The sequence below is a fragment of the Perissodus microlepis genome, chromosome 3 (assembly GCF_051167445.1).
Source record: "Perissodus microlepis isolate ML-2025 ecotype Zambia chromosome 3, ASM5116744v1, whole genome shotgun sequence".
Classification (NCBI taxonomy): Eukaryota; Metazoa; Chordata; class Actinopteri; order Cichliformes; family Cichlidae; genus Perissodus; species Perissodus microlepis.
Genome location: NC_140463.1, coordinates 50,662,730 through 50,690,261, shown reverse-complemented (window position 1 = coordinate 50,690,261; position 27,532 = coordinate 50,662,730). Strand labels below are relative to the sequence as shown.

General features: G+C 43.9%; 1 protein-coding gene across 6 annotated transcripts in view; it reads right to left on the bottom strand.

The window, feature by feature from the left end:
* Positions 1 to 27,532, bottom strand: part of LOC146391788 (protein NLRC3-like) — a 453,804-nt gene that overhangs the window by 9,950 nt on the left and 416,322 nt on the right. For 5 of the 6 annotated variants that reach the window (XM_084915646.1, XM_084915619.1, XM_084915671.1 and 2 more), the window contains exons 3-4: positions 24,048 to 24,221; positions 11,423 to 11,596 (exon numbers count right to left, since the gene is read on the bottom strand). In XM_084915646.1, coding sequence (XP_084771772.1) covers positions 11,423 to 11,596; positions 24,048 to 24,221 — 348 coding nt within the window. Of the gene's footprint in view, positions 1 to 11,403; positions 11,597 to 24,047; positions 24,222 to 27,532 lie in introns of those variants that run through there. The other variant, XM_084915584.1, reaches the window with a different exon arrangement.

Genomic DNA, 27,532 nt, shown 5'->3' with positions numbered 1-27,532 from the left:
TCGCTGAGAGCCAAACGAGATGTAGAGGTGTTTCTGATCATTTCCTGATAACATTTAAATTTACAATAATTGATTACACAGCAGTGGGGAGTAGATTTCATCAAAGTAGATGTCTTTCTGAAAGTGCTGTAACTAGAATTTAATCCACCCATTGTTATCATGTTCAATGCTCTTTACCAACACAGAGCAGAGCAGCTACCTCAACGCTACTCCAACTGAGGTCGATCATCTTGTTAATAACTTTGCCTCCTCACTAGTGGTGCAACGGATCAAAAATCTCACGGGTTCGGATCGGATCAATTTTCGGATCAGCAAAAATAGAAAAAGACAAAAATTCGACTCGCCGTTTACTTATTTAAGTATTTTTTGCCTATTAAAAAACATTCAACTGAAGACTCATTCCACGCACTTATATAAAAACAAATTAAGGTGCAATATGGACATTATGGACCATGCTGGGCATCCTCTGCATCCTCTGCACACGGCCATAAACAACCAGAGGAGTCTGTTCAGTGACAGGTTGCTTCTCCCAAAGTCAAGGACCAGCAGACATAAAAAGTCCTTTGTCCCACACGCCATCAAACTGTTTAACTCCTCGCTGGAGGGGAGAGGGAGGAGAAACGGGAACAAGGGAGGGGGGAACAAGTAGCTGTAGTGCCTTTTCACTGTGCAATAATTTTTGTTAATATCCAACGGTGTAATAGACTCACAATACTTGAAATGTGCCATTCCCTTGTATTCTTATTCCTATTTATTCTATTTATCCCTTTTGTATTTTCTGTATTTATATATGTGCATATATGGTATATTTCTGCTCACATTCTGCACCTTCTGTCGGTGCTGTGTTACTGGAAACTGAATTTCTCGGAGGAACCCACCCGAGGGATATATAAAGTTTCATCTAATCTAATGTAATCTATAGGGCAGTGCAGGGCTTTGTATCTACCACTCCGCTGTGATATAACGAGCAGTCACGGTCACGTGGCTTTCCGTTGCCCTGGAGGTCCACCCATTTGTAGTTAGAGCAACACAAGATGCCTGGGACAGTTCAGCCATAACTTTAAACTTTTCCTACTCATACATGTTTGGAACGATCTTGTCATACTGAAGTGGACGCGCAACGAAATATCATAGCGTGGCTCAAGCACGTTCATCACAGTTTATACCCCTTGTTTTGCACAATGCAATACGGCCTCCCGTCTGCAGCTAAACACCACAGTAGCTTTTGTAATAGCTTTAGCCCAGTAGGACTGGGCAGCAAAGGGCTGCTTAAATGCCGCAAACTCCTCTACTCTGCTACTTAGACCGCTAGCGCTGACCATAACTACCGCTTGACAGATTGACCACGCGCACCATACACATACTTTTTTTTCCTTTTCCAAATCTTCGGATCACGCGCGTACTGAACCGTGGAGTGGGATCGGTTCGGATTTCGGATCAAATGTGATCCGTTGCACCACTACTCCTCACTACGTATGACACTGGATACTTTAACTGTTGTGAAAAATAAAACCTCAAACCAGAAGTATTTGAATCCATGGTATAATTCTCAAACACGTACCCTAAAGCAGATGACTCGTAAGCAGGAGAGGGAATGGCGTGTCACAAATTTAGAAGATCATCATTTAGCCTGGAGAAATAGTTTGCCGCTTTATAAGAAAGCCCTCCGCAAAGCCAGAACATCTTACTATTCGTCACTGATTGAAGAGAATTAGAACAACCCTAGGTTTCTCTTCAGCACTGTAGCCAGGCTGACAAAAAGTCAGAGCACTGTTGAGCCAACCATCCTTTAACTTTAACTAGTAATGCTCTTACAAATGCTCAATCTTCTCAGTAAGAAAATCCCAAAAAACTGATTCTGTTCATCTGGATGTAGCATTTGACTTTTTCGTCACTCATCCAAGTGACTTCTTAAGTCTCAGCTGACTGCAGATTTCCACAACCTTATAAACCAGGGGTGTCAAACTCAAATGAGCCGCGGGCCACTGCTGGCACCGTCATCTCATTAGAGGACCACTTTAGTATTCAAATGGTACAAAAAACCCCTGAAACAAACAAGAAAACAACAACAATGTAGTTTTTTTATATATATATTTCAAATATTCTATTTCATTCAATTCAATTCCATTTTATTTATATAGTGCCAAATCACAACAACAGTTGCCTCAAGGCGCCTTATATTGTAAGGTAGACCCTACAATAATACATACACTGTGTGCACAATTATTAGGCAAGTAGGTATTTTGGCCATATCATAATTTTTACGCATCTTGTCCAACTTCAAGCTGTATAAACTTGAGTGCTTATTGGGTTTTAGTATATCAGGTGATCAATATTTGCGTAATGAGTGAGGGTGTGGCCTAAGGAGATCAACACTCTATATAAAGGTGTGCATAATTATTAGGCAGCTTCTCTCCCTCAGGCGAAATGGGCGAAAAAAGGGATTTGATGGACTCTGAAGGATGCAGCACTCTTGAAATTGCAAAGATATTGGGGTGTGACCACAGAACCATCAAATGTTTTGTTGCAAATAGTCAACAGGCTCGCAAGAAATGTATTGAGAAAAAAACAAACAAGTTAACTGCCAAAGATTTGAGAAGAATCAAACGTGAAGCTACCAGGAACCCATTATACTCCAGTGCTGCCATATTCCTGAACTGCGATGTGGTACTATAAGGTCATTAAGATAAGATGGGGCATGAATATTCAAGACCTTGTATGTGAGGAGCAGGATTTTGAATTCTGGATTTAACAGGGAGCCAATGAAGGGAAGACAATGCAGGATAAATATGCTCTCTCTTTCTAGTCCCTGTCAGTACTCTTGCTGCAGCATTTTGGATTAATTGAAGGCTTTTCGGGGAGTTTTTAGGACTTCCTGATAATAATGAATTAATGAATTACAGTAGTCCAGCCTAGAAGTAATAAATGCATGAATTAGTCTGTGTCCTTGTGAATTGTTTCTTGTTTCCTCTTTTATTGTGAAGGTCTGTGTCTCATGTGAGTGTATTCAGTTTGGCTTCCCCTGTCTCGTCTTGACAATTACTTCCAGCTGTGTTCCCCACCTGTTTGTAAACTCCCTGTGTTCTTCTGTGTGCATTTAAGTCGTGTCTACTCGTGTGGTGGTCGTTGGTCTGTCTGCATATCCACCGTGTGTTCACCCTGCTGTCCACCTTTATGTGCCTCTGCTCTCCCCCCTTCATGTTCATGTTAGGGTTTGCTGTTTTGTAGTTTAGTTTCTTCCAGTTTAGGTTACCTTTAGTTCTGTTCCGCCATTTTCACCTTGTGTTTTATTTTACAATAAACCACCTTCGCATCTCAGCAAGTGTCTGCTCTTGGGTCCTCATTTATTTTCTCCACACGGCTCACTCGTTAGCCGTGACAAAAGCAGTCCTAAATATTTGTTTAATATGTGCATTGAAGGACATATATTAGTCAAAAATCACCACAGGTTTCCTCACAGTGTTACTGGAGGCCAAATTAATGCCATCCAGATTAAGAATCTGGTTAGATACCATATTTCTAAGATTTTCAGGGCCGAGTGCAATAACCTCAGTTTTATCTGAATTAAAAGCAGAAAGTTAGCGGCCATCCAGGTCTTTATGTCTTTAAGACATTCCTGCAGTTTAACTAATTGGTGTGTATAACACACACACTGGCTTCATGGACAGATAGAGTTTGGTGTCATCTGCATAGCAGTGAAAATGTATCCTATGTCTTCTGATGATCCTGCCTAAGGGAAGGATGTGTAATGTAAACAGAACTGGTCCTAGCACTGAACCCTGTGGAACTCCATAATTAACCTCAGTGTATGAAGAAGACTCACCATTTACATATTGTATAACAAGACTGCAAACGTGAACACAATTTTTTTTTCTCACTATTAACTAAGTGAAGCCTTTCATTGAACTACCAAATAAACAAATTGTTACTCTCTTTCTGGTCAAACATGCGACAGCACTTCTGCTAAAATTTTGTTCATATTTAACAAAATAAAAATGCAGACATAAGTGTAAACATTACCCATATAGTAGACAGGTCTGGCCCAGATCCGGTGTCAAGCCGGCACTGCTGGCTGACTTCTGGCATAGTAAGTGGTTTGTCATCCAGATATGGGCCAGGCCTGGCATAGATGGCACTGTTTATGTGATAGCATGCCACATCTTTCCCAATTGTGGTTTGGTTTATGTGGCCCAGGCTCATAGAAAACAGGTGGCCCGGATCAAGCTGGCACTTCTGACTGACTGGTGTCATGGCAGGGTGTATGTCAACCAGACGTGTGCCAGGTCTGGCAATGATGGCACTAACCCATCTAAAAACGAAATTGATCAATTTCTCAACAACATAACTCTTCCAAAATTATTAGACACCCAAACAATGGCACTGGATTTGCCACTGATGCCAGGTGAACTCCAGGAAGCTCTGATAAGTATGCCCAATAATAAGGCTCCAGGTCCAGACGGTTTTCCAACAGATTTTTACAAAGAATTCTGGACAATTCTGGCACCAGTTTTTCACAGGATGTTGCAGGAAATCAAAGAAAATGGTAGACTACCACCAAATATGAACTCTGCAAATATCAGTCTCTTACAAAAACCACACAAAGACCCTGTATTTCCTTCAAGCTATCGTCCAATATCCCTTATTAATGTAGACCTTAAAATAATCTGCAAAGCTCTCTCAAAGAGATTAGAGAAAATAACCCCCCTTTTAATTCATCCTGACCAAACTGGTTTTATAAAAGGTAGGCACTCATCAACAAATACACGTAGATTACTTAATTTAATAGACTACTCATGCAGTAAAAACACTGAAACCATAATATTTTCTTTAGATGCAGAAAAAGCATTTGACAGAGTTAACTGGAAATTTCTATTTGCAACTTTACATAAATTTGGTTTTGGACCCTGTTTCATAAACTGGTTAAAAATATTATATAACTCCCCAACAGCTTGTGTCAGAACAAATGACCAAACATCCTCCCGCTTCTCTCTTCTGAGGGGCACCAGACAGGGATGCCCACTCTCCCCTTCACTGTTTGCAATTTTTATTGAGCCATTAGCAGCAGCAATTAGACAGGCTACAACAATTAAGGGCATAAAATGTAAGAATAAAGAACATAAAATCAGCCTTTATGCAGATGATGTGTTACTTTTTCTCCAAAACTCACAAACCAATATCTCTGGGGTAATTGCATTGATAAATTCCTTCTCAAGTGTCTCAGATTATTCAATTAACTGGTCGAAATCAACAGTTCTCCCGATTAATTGCTCCTTCCATAATTCTTCTCCTTCCCCACTGCAATGTGGAAATATAAAATATTTAGGTATTAATGTCTCTCCTAAACTTTCAGAATGAACTAAATTAAACCACATCCCACTTTTAAAGACAGTAGAAGGCGACCTGGCTAGATGGAAATCTTTACCTATATCACTCATGGGAAGGGTCGCCGCTATAAAAATGATGGTCTTGCCAAAAATAAACTATTTATTTTCAATGATCCCAAATAAGCCATCACAAGATTGGTTCAGATCTCTAGACTCGTATATTTCTAAATTCCTTTGGAAAGATAAACCCCCACGTATCAGCTTAAAAACAATACAAAGGACCAAGGATAAAGGAGGATTAGATCTGCCTAACTTTAATCACTATTTTTTTGCCAACAGGTTTCAGTTCATCTCTAGATGGTTTAAACACACCCTCTTAGATGAACCTTGGATAGATGTAGAACAGGCACTATGTAATAACCTAGAAATTTCAGACCTACCATTTATCAGCTCAAACATCAAACGACATGAATGCTTTAAAAGCATCAATATTAACTCTTCTCTGACAGCATGGTGGGAGTTTCTAAAAATGACAGAGTCTTCATTAATCCCATGCAAACGTACACCTATCTGGAACAATCCGGACATATTACAAAACAATAATATGATAAACTTTCCAGATTGGAGTTGCAAAGGAATTAAATACTTGGAACATATGTAAAAGTAAAGTAAAGTAAAGTGTGTGTGTTGGTCCCCATAGGGAAATAGTTCCTCTGCATTTAACCCATTCACCCAGTGAAGCAGTGGGCAGCCACCAATGCAGCGCCCGGGGAGCAGTGTGTAGGGACGGTACCTTGCTCAGGGGTGCCTCAGGGTAGCCGTTCAGTGGAGTCGAACCCCCGACCTTCCGATCATGGGGCCACCACTCTACCTACTAAGCTATCCCTGCCCTATGTTGGAAGGAACAGACTTTATTTCGTTTGACAGACTAGTTACACAATATTGGATCAACAAGAAACGATTTTTGGAATATCAACAAATTAAATCCATAGTAAAAAAGAAATTTAATCCCAGTGAAGCTGAATTACAAACACCACCAAGTGTGGTACAATTTTTTTAGTCTAAAACCCCCCAAATTATTGTCTAAAATATACAGAACACTTTCTAATATAGATGAATCAATATCCCTTCCTATTGCAAAATGGGAAGCAGATTTATCAATCAACTTGGACCCAAACCTTTGGTCTCAGATATGCTTAAAAACCTTTCAATGGATCACAAATCCCAGTTTGCAATTAATACAATACAAAATATTACACAGAGTGCACTATACTGGTCATAGGATGTTCAAGATGGGCTATACGCCTTCCAACAACTGCTCACACTGCACAGCAAATACACCGGACAATTACATCCACGCTCTTTGGCTCTGTCCACCAGTTCAGAAATTTTGGCGTGAGATATGTGAAGACTTATCAAAGTGTCTGAAATGTAACATTCCAGCCTCCCCTTTAGTATGCTTGCTGGGCAACTTGGATGAGATCACTGCAGAAATAAACACAGCCCACGTTGTTTTTACGGCCCTATGCATTGCCAAGAAAATGGTCCTCATTAACTGGAAAAATAAAAATAATCTTAATTCTAACCAATATAAAAACCATCTAATAGATCACATTAGTCTTGATACAACCTCTGCCATCACATTTGATCAATCCCTTTGGGCTCCGTTGATCGGCTTCATCACCTAGTGGGGGTGGGGGGTCATGGTTTGGTCCTGCCTTCGCTATTGTGGTTGATATGGGGGTAGGGACGGCCTTAGGGCGTCTGGGGAGTCCCTAGGGACGTTTCCCTAGGGGGCCTAACCTGGGGGCTGTGGCCATGACCTGGTTAGGAGCTCTGGGGGCTCTTAGATGGTGTTTTCCCTGTGGCTGCATACAGCAGAGATGGGGGAGGGTCTGTGCTGGCGGACGTTGGTTACTGGCCTGGTAGCCTGGCTGCCCCTGGGAGGGTCCGGGACGGGCGTGGAGGCTTGGGGGTCTGGGGGTGCTCCGCCCCCCGGTCTGGGGTGCTGGCCGGGCCTTGGGGGCTTGGGTCCTGGCTGTTGTGTCGCCGGAGCAGTGGGCGGGTGGGTGCAGGGGTGCTCAGCCCCAGTGCAGAGGACCTCTGGTGCATCGGCCCAACTAGGGGGCTCTCTAACTGGTGGGGAGGTTGTTATATCTTTGCAGGTGGTCTCCTCACCACAGGAGCTCACTCTGCAGGTAGGGGGAGAGATATAGGCGAGGTGGAGAATGAACTCAACCTGGGTGTCTATTGTCTTGTGTAGTTTGGGAGATGATTGGATGATGGGGTGGGTGCAGTTTTCTCTGGGGTGGAGTCGGGTGGGCTGCCCCGGACTCTGTGGGGCTGGGCGGTGCTGCTGCTGCGGGCCCCGGTCCGGATGGGCCTCGGCCCCCTTGCCCTGGTGGGTTCCAGAGTGTGGGGGTGCCTACTGGGGTCAGCGGGGGAGCTGGCCCCAGGGAGGGGCCACTTGCCAGGCTGGGCTCCTTCGGGGGGGTGGGATGCCCTCAGGCCTCTGGCCTCTGAGCCTGAAGCTCGGTCCTCTCTGGCACAGCTGGCTGCCGGCAGAGCCCGCGGGCACGCCACGCTGCAACCCCCTCTGGCCTCTGCTCCGTAGCTGCGGGGTGACCTCTCGTTTGGGGCTCTACTCTACTCAGCTCTTCCCAGGAGGGTGGCACGGTTCCCCCCCCTTTGGTGGTCCTCCTCGGGTCCTTGTACTCTGGGGCCTCTGGATATCTGGGGCCTGGATCTCCTCCATACCTGCTTCATACCCTGGTGGACGGGGCTATGGCTCCCCACACTCCCTAGCAGATCGTTACATGGAGAAACCTTTGGAATACAAGCATGCTGATCCACACAGGTATGCACACAGGTGTACACACGGGTGTTCACAGACGCGGACTACACCTTTCTTGGCTGCTGCCTCAAAGCACATTGTGCGCTGTCTATCTTGCGTGCTGCACAATATCGTTTAATATTTAGTATCTACTGTTATCTACTGCTAGCTAGTTTATTGTGATGGTGCTGTTTTTATTATGTTGCTCTTTGTTGTTTGCTTTCTCTTCTGTTTTTTTTTCTCCATACAGGTGATCCAGGTGTTTTGTTTGTTTGTTTTTTCTTTCTTCCCCCCCTTCTCACCGTCTCTTCTCCCCTTTGGCTTTCTTTCTCTCCCTCTCTTTCTTTCATTCTTTCTCCCTGTCCTATCCCCCAGTCATGTCTGTCCCGTTTGTAGCAACCGAAAATAAAATAAATTCATAATTATAATAAAGGTCAATCAAATGGACCAATATGGCAAGGCCATGATGATCCACTTGGTAAAATAAATCCGCTTGGCATCTTTCTTGGCCTTAAGACAACAATTCTGATGGCTAAAGATCCAAACGGGACACACAAAAAAAAAAAAAAAATGATGGCACTATTTATGTTCCTCTTTTCCTATTTTAACTAGAAGACCCAAATGCTATGTTGCAATACTATACTGCTATGGTAGCCAACATTTCAAATGCAGGCTTGACAGGTTTGAGTGTACACTTTATCCAAAACCTAGTGACGGTTTACTCATGTTTACCCTGTTTACTGGGTGGCTGTAGCTCAGACGGTAGAGCAGGTCACCTATTGATTGCAAGGTTAGTGGTTCGATCCCTGGGTCCTCCAGTCTGTGTGTCAAGAGTGTGCATGTAGTTAGTAAGCACTCGGTTTAGAGAAAGTGTGTGAATGTGGCATGTTGCATGTTGAGCACTTTGAATAATCCAAGAGAGTAGAAAAGCGCTGTGTAAGAATCAGTCCATTCACTGAACAGTGTTTTGTCATGTTACTTTTGCACGATTATGTTCCGGCACATGTTGTTATTACATGGCTTGATTAAGGTACACATTAGGGCTGACATCTGGGGCCAGAGCTGAACCTGTTCTGGGCCAGCACAGGGCCAGCAGCGTGTCTGTAACCGGCCTTGTGCTGGCCCATGTGTGGGCCACCTCTGGCAAACCAGATCTGGGCCACCAAAGGGCCGTCATTCTTTGCGGTATGAGGCCCATGTATAAGCACATTGTGTGGGCCAGGTCCGGGCCGTACCAATTTTGCTATGTGGGTAGTTTTTGACTGCTCGTGAAAATTGTGTTATTTGCAAATAAACCTGTCACTGAACTAACACAGCCAATCCCTCAACATGTTTGCAGTCTCTTCTTACCTCGGCCAGGTCCGCGGCTATGAACCATGGTAAAGAGATTTCTGGCTAATACGTCGGGTTCCGCGTCGGGCTCGTAGCTGGTAACTAGCTTTACTGTCTGGGTCAGCTTTGCTAGTGAGAGACAGAAAGAGGCGTTGAAAGGCTGCTCCAACGGAACTTATTGTTTCGGAGGAAACACGAACATAGTGTAGAGTCGAGTCTTAATAGCTTACTTACAACTGGGCTCGTCAGGCACTCTTTTTGGCTGCAGTGGTTATTATTATATTTACATGCTTCCGTCTCCCGTTTCTGGTCAGTGACAACTCTTACTTTTCGACTCATCTTTTTTTTTCCCTCCCTCGCGCTCACAGACACATGACGGGTATGGCAGTCCATTCTCCCTGCAGCACGGACTACACTGCCCATGAGGTTACAGAGAACACTCTGCTTATACTGCCTTCATATCAAATAATTTTTCTGAACAATAATTAAATAAAATATTTCTTCATGTCAGTATGCATGTAGAGGTGGCGTGGGCTGCAAGTGGACGGAGGTCCGCGAGTTTGAGACCTCTGTTATAAACAGTACCTTTGCACAATGACTGAAACCACCCCAGTGAATGAACAAATGGATGTGATGTCAGTTTCTTGATCATTATTCAATTCAATTCAATTCAATTAAACTTTATTGATCCCCGAAGGCTGACCCCGAAGGAAATTGGGTTAAGGCTGCTGACGTTTTGCCAGCGCCATCTTACCCTTCCGACCATACATACATTACACAACATCACATGGGGAAGACAGGTCAGAGAGGTATAACAATGGAAAATGCACAACATGAGGAAAGACGGGGAGAAAAATGAACTCCCCCCAGACTGAGCTCCAACAGGGAGATCAGTTTGAGAACAGAAAAAAAACACCTCATCACATAACACATGGATCATCACATCTCACAACATAGAAGACATAAGCTTCAAAGGCGTTTGGAGGGGGTGGGGGGGTAAGTGTAGGTCTGTGTCCGGGTACATGCGTATGTGTGCATGTGAGTGTGTGTGTGTCTGTTCCGTGTTCAGCCGAGAGAAAGTGTCCCTTCACCCGGTCAGGCAAAAGTCAACAATCTTCAGTCGACATGGGTGGCCTTGAATGAGGATGGAGATAGTCACAAGAAACACAATCTAAGGGAGAATTTGTTATTCCCGTCAGCTTTCGCCTTGAGCATCCAGCTAGCGCCAGGGGGCCTGCATGAGATGAAGATGGTAGATGTTTTGGTTAGTGCGAACAAACTGCTTCCAATTTTACAGTAGGTCTAATGTCCATCACTGGTCACCAGGTCTCTCAATTCCCATTGTTCTTCTCCAAGATCTTGTCCATATAGCAGAGCCATGAGCTTCTCCAAGATCCTATCCATATTGCATTCACAAAAACACAGTCTGAGTACTCACAGCCCTGCCCATCGTCTGTCATGTCGTCCAGCCTTGTCGGATTTTGAACAGCTGTAGCCGCTTCTTGTTCTTCGATGAGCCAGGTCCGAGCCAGCTCCAATCAGCCAGAACTCTATAATCGTGGTTTCGAATTGGTAGATGTCGTTCAATGTCTTCCATCGAGAATGTCGCAAGACACACGACGCAACCGACCATCGAGTATCCCGCAGCACATGTCTCCGCAGGACGATCAGGCTCTCCCAAGTCCAGGTGTTTGTCAGTTTCATTAAGGCACCAGTTGATCAAATCCATAATTCTTCTTTAGGTTTTTAGAGAACAAGTCTGGGAGACTCTCTAAGGGTTTTCGAATAAGCAAGACTACACAAAAGACATGAGAAGCCAAGCAGGAAAGATAAGGGAGAGGGAGAAGGAGAAAATGCGACTGCCTCCATCAAGAGGCAAATATATGTAAAATGTTTCCATTTCTTCCTCCTCTATCAGACATTATCTCCATACCTGAGAGTGTCCAGTCTCCAATGCAAATCGTTCAGTCCTGCTGACAGCAGCTTCATTCCCGAGTCTCCTGGATGATTGTAGCTCAGGTCCAGCTCTCTCAGATGGGAGGGGTTGGAGCTCAGGGCAGAGGCCAGAGAAGTACAGCCTCTTGCTGTAATCAGACAGCCTGAGAGTCTACAGAAACAAACAACAACAACAAAAATCCAGCAGTTAACACACCACAGCCAAAAGAAGATACAGAGGAAGATCATCAAACTTCACTGAATTTAATTTCATCACATTTCATTTATACAACACCAAATTCACAACAACTTGCTCTATATTCTAAGATGCAGACCAAGTAAGACCATACCCTATAAGAAAACCACAACGATCTGATGACCCTTTTGAGCAAGCACTTGACAGCAGTGGGAAGGGAAAAATCCCTTTTAACAGGAAGAAACCTCAAGCAGGACCAGGCTCAGGAATGGTCCGCCAACAGTTGAGGAGGAGGGGGGAGAGATGAGAGACAAAAGACAAGATGTGGAAGAAAGAGATAAATTCAGAATGGTGTATATACACTGAGAGACTGAAGGGAGACGAATGAAGAAGAAGCACTGAATGCATCATGGGAATCCCCAGCAGCCAGGGCCTATTGCAGCATAACTAAGGGAGGGTTCAGGGTCACCTGATCCACTCCTAACTATAAGATTTTTCAAAAAAGAAACTTTGAAGCCTAATCTTAAAAGTTGAGATAGATCTCTCAATACCAACTGTAAGCTGGCTCAATAGACGAGGGGCCTAAAAGTTGAAGGGGATGCCTCCAATTCAATTTTTAAATACTCTTGGAACCACTAGTAAAGTAGCAGTCTGAGAGCGACATTCTCTGTTGGGTTGATATAAAATAATGAGGTCCTTAACCCTCATGTTGTGGTCATTTGATGTTAAATAATTTTGTGTTCCCTGTCAAAAATGATCATTCCATAAAGATTCATCCTGAAAACTATAATAATTGATATATTTTACTACTTCTTGTGTTAGATCTTTTAAATTACCTTAAATTCTTTTGAACAATATAGTTGTTGAAGTTCTGTTTGTTATTCATGAACTGTGTCTGATTCATCTGACTTTATACGTCTTGAATTCAAGTTCTAAAAACATCATGTCACAATCTGCAATGGCAGATTACATGGTGATGTGATGACCCACATGCAGATGAATGAGGCAGAACTGAATTTTAACGACACACGAGCCTTTATCGTGGCTGGGAACCAGTGATGGGAATAACAGCGTTACAAGTAACAGCGTTACTAATGGCGCTACTTTTTTCAGTAATGAGTAATCTAACTAATTATTATTTATATCGTTACAACGCCGTTACCGTTACTAAAAAGAAAATGCGGTGCGGTGCGGTCGCGTTACTATTTTTCAATAAACAGACGGTTGAAGCTGTCTTCAGCTTACCGCATCTTATGTCAATTGCACAGATGTAGTTGTCTACGTAAGTAATCTGGGCACTGCGATTTTAAGCAGCTGCGCACGCTCCCGTGGAGGGCAATAACTTTCTGGCACAACACCTGGAGCTCAAGGGGGGCAAAACAGTCGCATGAGTGCTGTTCAATTGGTGCTGCTGTTTCACTGAGGAAGAATAAAGTAGTCTTGGTGAGCCAGCTTTTAATTATGTTGATAGGCCACGTAAAACCAGAGTCATGATAAACAATATATACGCAGTGTTTTTTCCTGAATAGTGTCGTCACGTTTACTGTCTAAGGACAGCACTAGCAAACACTCTCTACTTATGACCCCCCCCCCTCCCAAAAAAAACCCCAAAAAAGAAAAAAAAAACCCAAAACAAAAACAGCCCTTTCATGTTGGTGGAAAAATGCACCATTTTGACCAATCAAAACGATATGGCAACATGACATGTGGTTGTTTAGGAAGAGGGGGAAGTTTTAGGAGTGACGGCGAGAGAAAGAGAAAGACAGCAGAAAGAGAGAGAGAGAGCGAGTTTTGAGATGTGAGAGATTTGTGACGTTTAGCATGTTCGGAGTGTGTAGTTAATGTGTTTTCTTGTGTAGTTAGTGTGTAGTGTTGTGGATAGTTTTGTGTTTTGTGTCAGAACAATGAGGCAACTGTTGTCTCCAGACAGAAAACGGAGTGGTACACCTGCTGTCAGACCTGCAGGTATCAGTCCTGTGATGTTCTCCTTTACAGTGGACAGAAATTTTTGCAGTGGCACAAATAATTTGTGTGGCATCTTTTTGAATGCAGAACACCTGATTATTATGTAAATAGTTTGAAATGGTTATAAAAAAAAAGGGTAAAAGGTAAATGGCTGCAAATAACTTTGTTTGCGAAACTTGTGCATATGATTTTAAAATTGACAATTTATATTTGCATTTAAAGTCATGAAATATGATTCAATAAACATGTTTGTGGTTGTTACAGTAAAAATATAAATTTTATCTACTCGAATTTTATGTATTTTGTCTGATTTTAGATCAATTGTGTTAATACAGTATGTCAAAATGAAAACATAACTGTAAATTCAGACACGTGAGGTCTGAATTTACAGTAAAAATGGTACAAACAAAGGCAAAGCAAATAGTAGTTCTCTCAGAAGTAGTTAAAAATAGCCAATTATACCCTGGACCCCAGAGGGTTAAACATTTTTTTTAAAGTAACGTAATAGTTCCTTTTCAAGTAATTAATTACTTTTAGAATCTTGTGACTCAATTACTAAATCAATTATTTTTTTGAAGAAGTAGCTATTAACTATAATTAAGTACCTTTTCAAAGTAACTTGCCCAACACTGCTGGGAACAAAAATAAAAGCCAAACAAAGGAAATAACCAGGGGAGAAACTAACATAAAACATGAACTGGGGTAAAATTAGTACATGAAATCAGGAATGCCTGGTTACAAAACATGAAACAGAAAAGCAGGGAAAGTTAACAGATGAACTGACAATAAACAAAAGGATACAAAGGACTTAAATACACAGAAGAGTAATGAGGGAAGTAGAAACACATGGGGAACACAGCTGACACAAATGAACATGACACTGCCAAACTCAACACACCAAACATGGAACACAAGACTGTCAAAATAAGACAGGAAGTACAGGGAAACAGATACACACACTGAGACAGAGAGAGATGAAAGCCAGGGAACAGAGGAAGGAGAGGTAATAATGGAGAAAGTAACAGAGAGGGAAGAGCACGAGAGATCAAGCGTGGACGAGAGTGGTTGAGAGAGCATGAGGGAGAGACATGATGGGCTGGATGAAAACGAGGAGAGGAAAATGGGAACAAAAAAGGAAAACACACGCACATAAACACAAATCCACAGAGAATCCCAAATCCCAGAGAACTGCTAATAAAACAATATGTATGTGTCTGATACTTAGTGCCAGTGTATTTTATATGTAAGTGTGGTGAGACGGGGTCGGCAGTGCCGTGCAGACGCACCTGCACGGCATCCACAATCATGCCAGCCATGTTAAAAACCCGGAGAAGAAGAGGTTGTGGGGTATTGTGGTCTGCTGCATGTGCGGCTGGCAGCTTGTGAGCTGCAGCCGCAAATAAAAATGGCTCAAAACAACACTTTCTGGACCCACCGTATCTCATTCACACCACACTGGTGCCGATACCCAGGAGGCAGCACAGCAGGTCCTTACCGGAGCCAGGGAAGGGAGGACCCTGGCCCAGATGCTGGCCGAAATGGCAGCCACCCAGTGGGAGCACGAGGCGGGGGCGCGCCGTGGCAGGAAGAGCTACAGGACCAGGCTGAGTGCCACTTGGGGTGAATTGCGGAGCTGGCGATGTTGCTCCAGTCATGGTCAAAACTGCTGCCGCCAACCCCACTGGTGGAACCTGGTGGTGGGTAAGCGGTGGGGGAGCCGTCTGGGACACCTCGACAGCTGGAGGTGGTGGACGAGGCGAGCGGGGGTCAACGCCTGCCGGAGGAGGGGCAGCAGCCGGGTGAAGGGCTGCTCATGCGGTGGGGGAGCTGCTCCAACGGGCAGTGGAAGAAGCGCGCCGGGGTCTGCGCCGGCCGGAAGAAGATGGGCCGTTGCGCGAATGGCTGCTCCAGTAGATGGAGGAGGTGCACGAGGGTACGCTCCAGCCGGGAGCGGTGGAGGAACCGTGTGGGGAGACGGAGGTCCCCGCGGCAGGGGAGTCTGCTCGATCCGGGTCCAAGGTTGAGGGGGGTACGGAGGCGTGGCCGGCCTCCAGACCAGTGTCGCCACCACCGCTGGAGGCATGGCCGGCCTCCAGAAGAGACACGGCCCTGTCGTCGGGTTGGAAGCCTGTTGGGATGTAGGTTTGGCTAATCTAAACATTCATACACAGTCAAACTCTGATGGATGCATCGTAGAGCAACTTGGGTTTAGTATCTTCCTCAAACGATATTTGGCCACCCCTTTTCATCATCTATCTAAAACAATCCATGTTATTTTTTTTTCAATACTACCCTCCCTAAAAATTCTACTTTCTTTGACCATTTTCAGGAAGCATGGCCCCTGAAAATGGTCAGGAAGACAACTCTATCCCGGGCAGGGTGAACCTGAATCTTCTGCTCACAGTTATCTAAAAGATAAGATAAGATTAAAGCTGCAAGCAGCGTTATGAGGGCCCTCGCACCCCCGGCGCGTCGAGCCACGCCCAACACCTAAAACCAGCACGTCCGATCTGATGTCACATTGATGGAATTCATGCCTTTAACCACCAGCTAACATTTCATCTCATTCAATCAGGATTATAGTCATCCCACTAGGTGGCGCTCTAACCATTACTGACAAATGGCAAAACATACATTTCCGAGATCGAGTCTCATCACACCTGCGACCTTTGGGAGAGATTGGACATTGTGTTTTGGAGTAACAGCAGATTACTGCTTTTTGGCGATTGATTGAAACTCCACGTGCCGCCATGACCACCCCGTTTCCCTGAATGTAAAAAGCTTCGCAATTTAACATCACAAAGGTCTTTAGATTCCACGCACTGGAGATCGCATCAATCTGATGAAATCCCTTGGAGGAGTTCGTCAAAGTACGGTGCCTGAAAAGAGGGGAAAATGTCGCCAAAATTGCACATTAATTTTAAAATGGCTGACTTCCTGTTGGATTTGGGATATTGCTCCAAGAGACTTTTTTGTACATCTTGATATCTCCTATAAGCTTACCAGGTTTCAGACACTGACCAAAGATGAAGCTTATACGACCAAATCCCAAGGAGGAGTTCGAAAAAGTTCGAGGCATGGAAATGGCAAAATTAGAGCCAAAATGTCACCTTCACTTCTAAATTGCGGACTTCCTGTTGGGTTTGCGTCAATGGGCCCACAGACTTTTTTGTTCGTCTCGGCATGGTACACATGTGTCCCAGATTTCATACATGTAGGTCATACCCACACGGGGGGCTCGCGTTTTTCATTTTTCTAGGTGGCGCTACTGAGCCAATTTTCCCTGGCCATGTCTGAGGACATTAAAATACGTAAATTTTCACCAGACCTGACGCGTGTGCAAAATTTCATGAGTTTTTGAGCATGTTTAGGCCCTCAAAAGGCCGATTCATTTGCCGAAATAATAATAATAATAATAATAATAATAATAATAATAAACGGAGCAGATACAATAGGGCCTTCGCACTTTTAGTGCTCGGGCCCTAATAATAATAATAAACAGAGCAGATACAATAGGGCCTTCGCACTTTTAGTGCTCGGGCCCTAATAATAATAATAAGAAGAAGAAGAAGAAACTGAGCAGATACAGTGGGGCCTTTGCACTCTCAGTGCTCGGGCCCTAATTAGATAAGAAGAACTTTATTTATCTCGAGGGAAATTTTTTTGTCATACACATGCTCAATGCAGCAAGAGAGACAGAGGAGCAGAGGAATAAAATATACAATATGTACAATAGAATACAAGTATACAGTAAAATAAAGTAGGGTAGGATAGTGCAAAATATAATATCAAATAACTGTAACAAGTAACAATATAACTATATCCTGAAAATTAAATAGCTTAGCTTAGCTATCAGTGCAGGTGATTCTAAAAGTGAGATAGTATTGTGCAAATGGATAAAAGAGTAGCAGCATATGATAGGGAGATGAAACAAACATTCAATGAAAAACTGTTCGGTGATATTGCACGGTCTGAATGGAAACAGAATAGCTTTGTTATTAATCCTCAGGAAAATTACCAACAGAGTAAGGAAGAGTTGTACAGTTTTATTTTATTTTACAGTTTTGTTTTATTATTGCCACTGGCACAAAAGATTTACTGTCATGGTGCTGGGTCGTTGACCCAGCGTTTTGGGTTTTATATGATTATTTTCCTCTGTTCTAGTTTATTCTGATTTTGGTATCCTGTGTCCTCCCCTTGTGCCCGGTTTATGTCCCTAAGTTCGCGTTTTGGATTTCCTCTTTTATTCTGAAGGTCTGTGTCTGTGGTCATTGTGTTCAGCTTGTATCCTCCAGTCATTATGTGTATTAGAATCAGCTGTGTCTCCCACCTGTATGCCATTTCCTGGTCTCCTTGTGTGTGTATATATAGTGGGTGTCGGTCTGCGTTTGTTGTCGGCTCGTCTGTGTTCCATGGTGTTTCGTTTCCTCTCTCTGCGTCTCTCTGCCCCGCACCCTGTTTCGTATGTCCTCAGGTTTGTTATTTAGTTTTCCCAGTTTAGGTTTCTTTAGTCATTTGTCATTTGCCTGTTTTGCCACTCCGCCACTTGTAAATGAACGTCACTCGTATCATCAGTCACTGCCTGCATTTTGGGTCCTTTTTCCTCCCACACCACACGGCTCGCCCCGGCAGCCGTGACATTTACTGTGGCGGTCAGTTCTGGATTTCAGTGCTGTTAAGGGAAAATTGTACTGAGTAGTCAGTATAAGCTTTTAATGATATAAGTTTATTTGTGATAGAATACTGCATGATGACCTTTTCCTTGCTTAGAACTGATTGTTCTTTTCATTGCTTAGAACTGATTGTTATTTAAAATGTATTCATTTTCCTTGTGTATAAATAAAGACAAGTGCAAGAACAGAGTGCGCACTTCACAGGGCCCCCACTCTGATGTGAGCGCTCTGTGAACGCCCTTGCAAGTAAAAACCTACAGCGTGTGTGTCTCCACTGTCTGACTCTCAGCTGAAGAAGTGTCATTTAGAATAAATCTCTGGACAGGTGCGATGAGTCTTTTGCTGCAAGTGCTCCGATGGTCCATCATGGAGGCGCGCATGGGGTGGGAGGGGTTATCCATGATACAAAGAAAATTTTTTTATCATTCTCCTCTCAGACACCTCCAGGTTCTCCAGTCTGACACCCAGGACAGAACCAGCCTTTTTAATCAGTTTGTTCAGGCTGTTGGCTTCGGCTGTCTTCACCCCACTGCCCGAGCACACAGCTGCAAAGAACACAACACTATCTACCACAGAGTGATAGAACATTGTCAGCATTTTCCTACAAACATTAAAGGACCTGAGCTGCCTCAGTAGGAAAACCGACTCTGCCCTTTTTAAAGACAGCATTAGTGTTCTTGGTTCAGTCCAGTTTACAGTCCAAGCGTACCCCCCGGTACAGGGAGTCCTCCACGATCTCTACATCAGCCCCTCTGATGGTGACAGGGGTAGGAGTAAAGTAAAGTAAAGTCCATGATCCCTTATACAGCCCACAATGGCAGAGTCATCAGAGAATTTCTGCAGATGGCATGACTAATGACTTGTACCTGAAGTCAGACGTGTAGAGGGTGAAGAGGAAGGGTGATAGGACCATCCCCTGCGGCGACCCCATACTGATCAGGATGTTATCCGAGTGGCAGCCCTTCAGCCGAACATGCTGTGGTCGACTTGTTAAATAGTCCGTGATCCAAGCTACCAGTGGGGCGTCCACCTGCATTTCTGTGAGCTTATTCCCCAGCAGTGATGGTCTGATCGTGTTAAAAGCACTAGAGAAGTCAAAGAACATGACCCTCACAGTGCATCCAACAATGTCCAGGTGAGAATAAACCTGGTCCAGCAGGTAGATGATGGCATCCTCAACACCGATACGGGGTTGATAAGAAAACTGCAGGGGGTCCAGCCAAGGCTCCACCAACAGGCGCAGATTTCTCAGGATGAATCTCTCCACCGTCTTCATAACATGTGAAGTCAGAGCCACTGGCCTGTAGTCACTGGGGGTTGACGGGTTAATCTTCTTAGGGACAGGAACCAGGCAGGATGTCTTCCAGAGTGATGGGACCCTCTGCAGTTTCAGACTCATGTTGAAGAGCCGATGCAGAACTCCAGAAAGCTGGGAAGCACAGAACCTGAGGGCTCTGGGACTGACACCATCCGGGCCAGCAGCTTTACTGGAGTAGAGTCTGCCCAATTCCCTTTTGATGTCATCTTCTGAAAGGGACAGGGTGAGACAGGCTGAGGGGGCAGCAGGAGAGGGGGGAGGAGAATGGAGTAGATGGAGAAGATGAGAAGAGTTGGGTGTGGAGGTGGGAGACGCATGGCAGTCGAACCTATTGAAGTGTAGATTTAGGTTGTTTGCACTTTCAACGTCCCCATCCATCCCAACACCTTTTTTTTAAGCCAGTAATTGCCCGCATTGCATTCCACACCTCCCTGTTGTTTTCCAGCCTCCTCCTGTAAGTCTCTCTTCCCTCTGCAATCTTGGCTTTCAGCTCCTTCTGCACCATTTTCAACTGATGTATGTCCCTGTTTCTGAAAGCTCTTTTTTTCTTGTTCAGAGTCACTTTGATGTTCTTACTTACCCAGGGTTTATTGTTGGGGAAGCCAAGAATGTTTCTCTTGGGAACCACAGTGTCCACACAGAAGTTGATGTAATCCGTAACACAGCCTGTGAGATTGTCAACATTGTCCTGATGAGAATCACAAAGAACATCCCAGTCCGTTGCCTCAAAGCATCCCTGCAGTGTCTCTTCTGACTCCCTTGTCCATGTTATAACTGTTTTTATAACTGCAGGTTGTCTCTGAAAGGCAGGTTTGTAAAGTGGCTGGAGGTGGACAAGGTTGTGAGCTGCCCTGCCCAGAGGAGGGAGAGGGATGGAGGTGTATGCCTCAGTAGCATTGGCATAAAACAGGTCCAGTGTTTTATTGTCTCTGGTTTTGCAGTCCACATACTGATTGAATGTGGGTAGAACAGTAGAGAGGTTTCGTGTGCTTAAAATCACCCGTTACAGCCACAAACGCAGAGGGGCTTTGATTCAGAAGATCCGCTGTCGCCGAGCTGATGATGTCATAAGCCTGCGCTGCGTTGGCGTCAGGGGTGATGTAAACAATGATGATAATGGCGAGGGAAAACTCTTGCAATAAATAATATGGTTGAAGACCGACTGCTAACAGTTCAATATGTTTGTTACACACAGCCTTGACGTGACTGGGGGAACACCAGCGGTTGTTAACATAAAGAGCGAGTCGTCTTCCCCTCTTCTTCTCGCTGCTGCCTGGGTCCCTGTCCGCTCTCACACACGTAAATCCGTTTAGATCAACCACCAGATCCGGGATGTTTTCATGCAGCCATATCTCCATGAAACACATAACACTGCATTCTCGGAAAACTTTCTCTGTCCTTGTTAGCGTCACGATCTCATCCATCTTGTTAACCAGCGATATGACATTACCAGTCACTACTGACGGGAGAGCAGGACGGAATCTTTTCCTCCTCGGTCTCCATGCATTCCTGGCTCTGCAGCCGTGGTAGTACCTTTTGATCACCGCAGGGACCTTGTGCTGAATACCGGCATGGCTATGATGTCTGAGTCCCAGCAGCTGGTCTCAGCTATAGACAAAGGGGCAGTGTGGCATCGCGGTCATCACAGTAGTTTTACACGGAATTTTGTGTCCAAACAAGGATAAAAATTTCTCAGTTGGTTTTTCAGTTTATACTTTTTGTGTAATTAAGTAGAAAAAAAGAAATAAATAAGAGCAAAAGAAAGAAAGAGGAAAGTAATTTTCAAATGTAGAGAGCATGTTAGACAGGCTGCTATCTGAGACGATGCCGGAAGTAATATAAAAACCCACCTACAAATTCTCACATTGTTTTAGCAAAGTTGCTGTAACGCTAAACTTACGGGCGTTTTGACTGCGCGACCACGGCGCCGCATTTTCATTAATTATAACAAAATAAACAAAGTAAATGACTCACCGTTGAGTGGATCGAGTGAGAGTGCTAGAGAATTGTGTATCAATATGGTTGTCATTGTGAAAGATGATTAGATCTTAAGCAAGAATGCTCACCTCTGTTTTACACACACACACACACACACACACACACACACACACACACACACACATGTCTGAACAGAGTTTTGTCATGTTACTTTTGCACTATTACATGGCTTGATTAAAGTACACATTACTTTACGGGGCAATCGTGGCTGAAGAGTTGGGAGTTCGCCTTGTAATCGGAAGGTTGCTGGTTCGAGCCCCGGCTTGGACAGTCTCGGTCATTGTGTCCTTGGGCAAGAAACTTCACCCGTTGCCTACTGGTGGTGGTCAGAGGGCCCGGTGGCGCCAGTGTCCGGCAGCCTCGCCTCTGTCAGTGCACCCCAGGGTGGCTGTGGCTACAATGTAGCTTGCCATCTCCAGTGTGTGAATGTGTGTGTGAATTGGTGGATGCCTGGATGTGTAAAGCGCTTTGGGGTCCTTAGGGACTAGTAAACAAATATACAAATACAGGGCATTTACCATTTACCATAAGGCTGACATCTGGGACCAGAGCTGAAACTGTTCTAGGCCAGCACAGGGCTAGAAGTGTGTCTGCAAATGGCCCGTGACTGCACACAACTTACACATGGCCCACAATCTGTTTGCAAGAGGTGGCCTGCACAAGGCCAGTGGCAGACACACTTGTGGTCCTGTGCTGGCCCATGTGTAGATTACCTCTGGCAAACCTGGTCTGGGCCACCAAAGGGCCGTCATTCTTTGCGGTATGTGGGCCATGTGTAAGCACATTGTGTGGGACAGATCCGGGCCATACCAATTTTGCTATGTGGGATATTATATTATATCATATCATATCATGTCATGTCACATCATATCACTTCAAACCGAGGTGATTCAGTAATGCTGCACTAATAAATTAGACTAACTATTCATTTTAGCTAAAGTTATTAAGTTAGCTAAAGACTTGGGATGCTGTGTAGACATAAATAAACCTAAAATTGTCAAGATCCTGGGTCTTTTGACCCAGCGTTTCGAGTTTTAGTTTATTTTGATGTTTATGGTCTATGTTTAAGTTCATTAAGTTATTCAAGTTCATTTGTTTATTATATTCCCCTTGTGTTTTCAACCCGTGTGTAAAAGCTCCCTTGTCCTTGATGTGTTTCATGTCTGTGTTTCTTATGTTGTCAAGTTCATGTAGTCATGTCTGCGTTTCATTATGTTTCCTGATTTGTTTTGAAGAGGTCCTGTGTTCTGTGTTTAGTTTTACACTCTGCTTGTGACGTCGCTATGTTCATGTGTGTCAGCTGTTTCCCCATGTGTTTCCCACTTCCCTCATTAGCCTCCTGTGTGTTTTTAGTCCGTGTGTTTTCAGTCATTCCTTCTCAGGTCGTCTGCTGTGTTCATGTCCAGGTTTTTTACATGTCTCCATGCCAGGTTCCATGTGTAAGGTGTTAGTTCATCCAGTTTAGTTTATTGTTTAGCCTCATCTTTGCCTTTGTTTTGTACTTCTTTGCCAGCCCTTAATAAATGGCTCGTTTTTGTTATTCCACGACACGTTTCACATTCTGTTTTGGTCTGCATTTGAGTCCTTTTTCGCAACACATACAGTTTCCCCCTGCCAGACTGTGAAAAAATATGATGTTTTGGACATTCATTTGCATGTTTCCCTAATGTAGGGGTCTCTGCAAGCATACAGGGCTCTGAGAAGGTACAACACGACAACTTTGGAATCATATTTGTTTGTCAAAGTTGAAAACAAGGCAAACTATGCTAAATTAGTGTTTTTAGCTAACAGCTACAATAAGCATAAAAGTTACTGTACGGCTATTATTTTTAACATGACGCTTGTTCTTATACATGTTATACATTTATTAACAACCTGAGAGTTTATACACTGGTCATTCAACATGACAACTGACTTCTTAATCTAGCTCCAACTCAAGATGCTGTAGATTCCTGTCAGTAACACTTTCGGTCCCCTTGTAAAACATAGTTCTATTAATCTGTGCTTGATTACTCTGGAACCAGAACCGAATGTAAGTGCCAAAAAGAAATGAAGTTTGGAACTGAAATTTAACTGTAGAACTGAAACTGAAGGGTGAGAAGTGAAACTGAAATTATTCGAGAGGTATATATTTTTTTTTTTAAAATACAGCTTTAAAGCAAATGAATTCATTTTCAAACTATATAATTCAATTTCAATTTAGTGACGATCATTTTTAAACCAATACATTGAATTTCAAATTAGGCTAATTCAAATTCAGTTTCAAAAAGCATTTATTTAAGTTACAATTCAGATTCAATATGATATTATATATATATATATATATTAAATTTGAATTTAACTTATTAAAATTCCGTTTCTGATGGCACAAAATTCTGCCCATACATTTTATATAATTAAAATTATAATGAAATAGTAATATAATGATGATAAAATTAACACTTTGGTGATCATAAGAAAACTGAATCTTGACCTGAGAGTTTCCAGTGCACAATGTGGACTCTCCAGTCCTGCAGACAGAAGGATCACTCCTGAATCCTGCAGGTCGTTGTTACCCAGGTCCAGCTCTCTCAGACTAGATGACTGGGAGCTGACAACTGTGGACAGAACTTCACAGCTTCTCTCTGAGAGTTTACAGGCACTCAGTCTGAAAACAAATAATTATTGTTAACAAATAAAATAACTTAATATCGAACATACTCAGATAAAGAAACAAATTACAAAAAGTAAGGCAATTTGTGTTTGGTCGATTATTTCTTTGTGGGTTGCACGTATTAAAAACTTGCCAAATCATTTTTCCCAAATCTAAACAGGTTATTCTGCAAATGGTTTAGCTTCTAGTACCCTAGGTACTGACAATCAGGTGCCTAATTGGTGCCTGATTAGCAGCACTTATGAGAATACTTTTATATAGAAACAGAAACCAGTGAAGAGCTGCTATATTAGCTACTAAATCTAGTTTTGTACCTGCTGACCCAGGCGTAAAGTACTGTTGTTCACTTTCATAATTCTAATATTTCTAAATATTTGTCATGGCTGGGGAGCAGTCATGTGGAGTATTGAAAAAAAAAAGGATCCAAAATGCAGGTACTGGCTGGGGTGCGAGTGTGTGTTTATTTACAGAGGTGATAAGGTGACAAAAACAGGAAGAGCAGAGCGGGGAGTAAACAAACCTAAACTGGGAAAACTAAAGAACTAAACTAAACCAAACACTCACGGGAGGAGGAGCAAAATGCACAAAGAAAGATGGCAGAGAGACGCAGAATGAATACCGGGTAACACAGAGTAATGCAGACTGACATGGAGTTAAACAGACGACGCGACAGAGAGCACAGGAAAACACAGGGCTAAAATACACGGGGAGTAATCAGGGAATGGGCCACAGGAGGGAGACACAGCTGGGAGAAATTAGGCTAACGAGACAGGGGAGAGGTAAAACTGAACACACTGACATGAGACATGAACTTTCAGAATAAAACAGGAAACTAACAGACACAGAGAACCAGACAGGACACTGAACTTGACAGGCAGACTCAAGAGCAGACACAATAACACCATGGACAGACAGAGGGAACACAGGCAGGCATGAAACAAAAACACTAACACATAGCAAACCTAAACAAAAGACAAAACAGAATAAATGAGAACAAAGAATAATATAAAGAAACAAAAAACACCGAGTCCTCAGACTCAGGACCATGACAATATTGTTGCTAGATACCATTAAAAACATTATAATTTATTACTACAACCATGATACAACCCTGCATTTGGTAACTGGTAAATGGACTGATTCTTATATAGCGCACTCAGTGTGTGTTATACACTACGCCTGTCATGGCCTGCTGTCCTCACCGGGTGCCCTGCCATGGTGTTGTGTCCTCATGTTCCCTGTTTCCTCATCTGTGTGTGTGTGTGTCATGTTCTGGTCTCCCTGCAAGTCCGAGCCCGAAGAGTGGTGTCCCTGTCATGGGACTCGCCGCACCAGAAAGCAATCACACACCTGCAGCTGATCAGTCTTAGGAGACTGACTGAGCACCTGTCAGAGCTGGATCATTGTCTGAGAAACCGATCTCGAAAACAGGTGGATTAAGCTGATGCATGGGTTTTGGGAACAGAGGAAAAGGAGACACGGGCCATCGTCACCAGAAGAAAATATTCTGCACTTAGTGCATTTATTTACAGTCAGGTGAGTGACAATCTTCATTCAAAGAGTCCTGCATGTGGGTTGTGAATCCTAATAGCTGACAGAATGATCCAGCCAGGAATGGACCCAGCGGATTCTGCGTCAATGCAGCAGGCTCTGGCAATGCATGGGGACAAATTGGACCGGCATGAACAAATGCTTCATCATTTTTCCAAGGAGCAGAGTGCTCTCCTCCAAAGCCTAGCGGAAATTAAAAGAATGCTGCAGGCCTATGCCACCGACAGCTCAAAGATGACTCAAAGATGATGAGCCTGTTAACAGAATGGGCTCTGAAATGGTCCTCAACGGACGCCCAGGAATTTCCTATGTTGACTTTCTCTCTAAGTTTTGGAGCGTGTTTGATAAGGGCTCGAGAGAGGATGCAGCAGCCCACAGGATGTTTAATCTTCGGCAAGGTAAGAGGAGCGTGGCAGACTTCTCCATTGATTTTTGGATTCTGGCTAAGGAGACAGGGTGGCAGGAGAATGTGCTGTGTTCCGCTTTTCTGAATATCCTTAATAAGAAACTGAAACACAAACTGTCTGCTAAGAGCTGCCTGCTTCATTTGATGCTTTGATTTCTATGGGCATTAAAATGGATGACCACATGGAACAGTATGGTGACAGTGCAGCAACATTCAGGAGTTCCGCGGAGGACGGAGGCTCGAGGCCATGTTCTGGAGAGAGGAGGAGGAACCGATGCAGCTCGGACGAGCTCAGTTCTCGCCCGCGGATCAGAGGAGACGGCCACAAGTCGGTGAGTGTTTTTCTTGTGGGAAAAGGCAACATTTTGCTGATGCATGCCCGGCGCGGCAAAAGGGGCGCGCCCGTCTGTAAGCGTGGGGATGCTGGCGGGCACTAGTAAAGACGCTGCCCTACTCGTAGTCAAGTGCTTGGCTAAAATCCTTCTCCACACCCATACACATCAGTGTTTGGCCCTCATTGATTCCGGTGCGGAACAGAGTTTTTTAGATTGCTCACTGGCTAAAGAATTAAAAATTCCTTTGACATCGCTAGTGGAGCCACTTCAGGTTTCTGCGTTGAATGGCACTAAACTTACCCCATCGCTCACCAAACCCAACTCATTCAGCTCTCTATGTCCGGAAATCATGTAGAAAGAACCAGCTTCTTCCTATTTGATGCCTCAGGGACCCTCGTTGTTCTTGGTTTCCCATGGCTGAGTTTACACAATTCGCAGATTGACTGGCCCAAGGAGAGTGTTGTTGGTTGGAGTCGCTGGTGACACGAAAATGGTTTGCGCTGTGCTACACCCACTGCGTCTCCCTCACCATGTTCTGAGGCAGGCAGCGCCCCTGATCTCTCCTCTGTGCCCTCGGTTTATCGTGACCTTGCCGAGAGGTGCAGTAAGAACTCGTTCGCTTGCCCCTCGCAACGGGAATCCATGGAGCACTATATCACAGACTCTCTGGCACCAGGGAGAATCTGCCCCTCAAAGTCCCTGTTAGCGGCCGGCTTTTTTTGTCGAGAAGAAGGATAAATCTCTGAGGCCGTGCATAGGCTATCGTGGGTTGAACAAGATTACCATCAAAATTAAAAATCTGTTGCCTTTACTATCTTCTGCTTTTGAGCTGTTACAGGGGGCCATGGTTTTCTTGAAACTGAACCTCAGGAATGCTTACCATCTGGTCCGAATCAGACAGGGGGATGAATGGAAGACTGCGTTCAATACTCACCTCTGCCATTTTGAGTATTTGGTTATGCCGTTTGGTCTTACAAAAGCACCTGCCAAGTTTCAGGCGTTGGTAAATGACG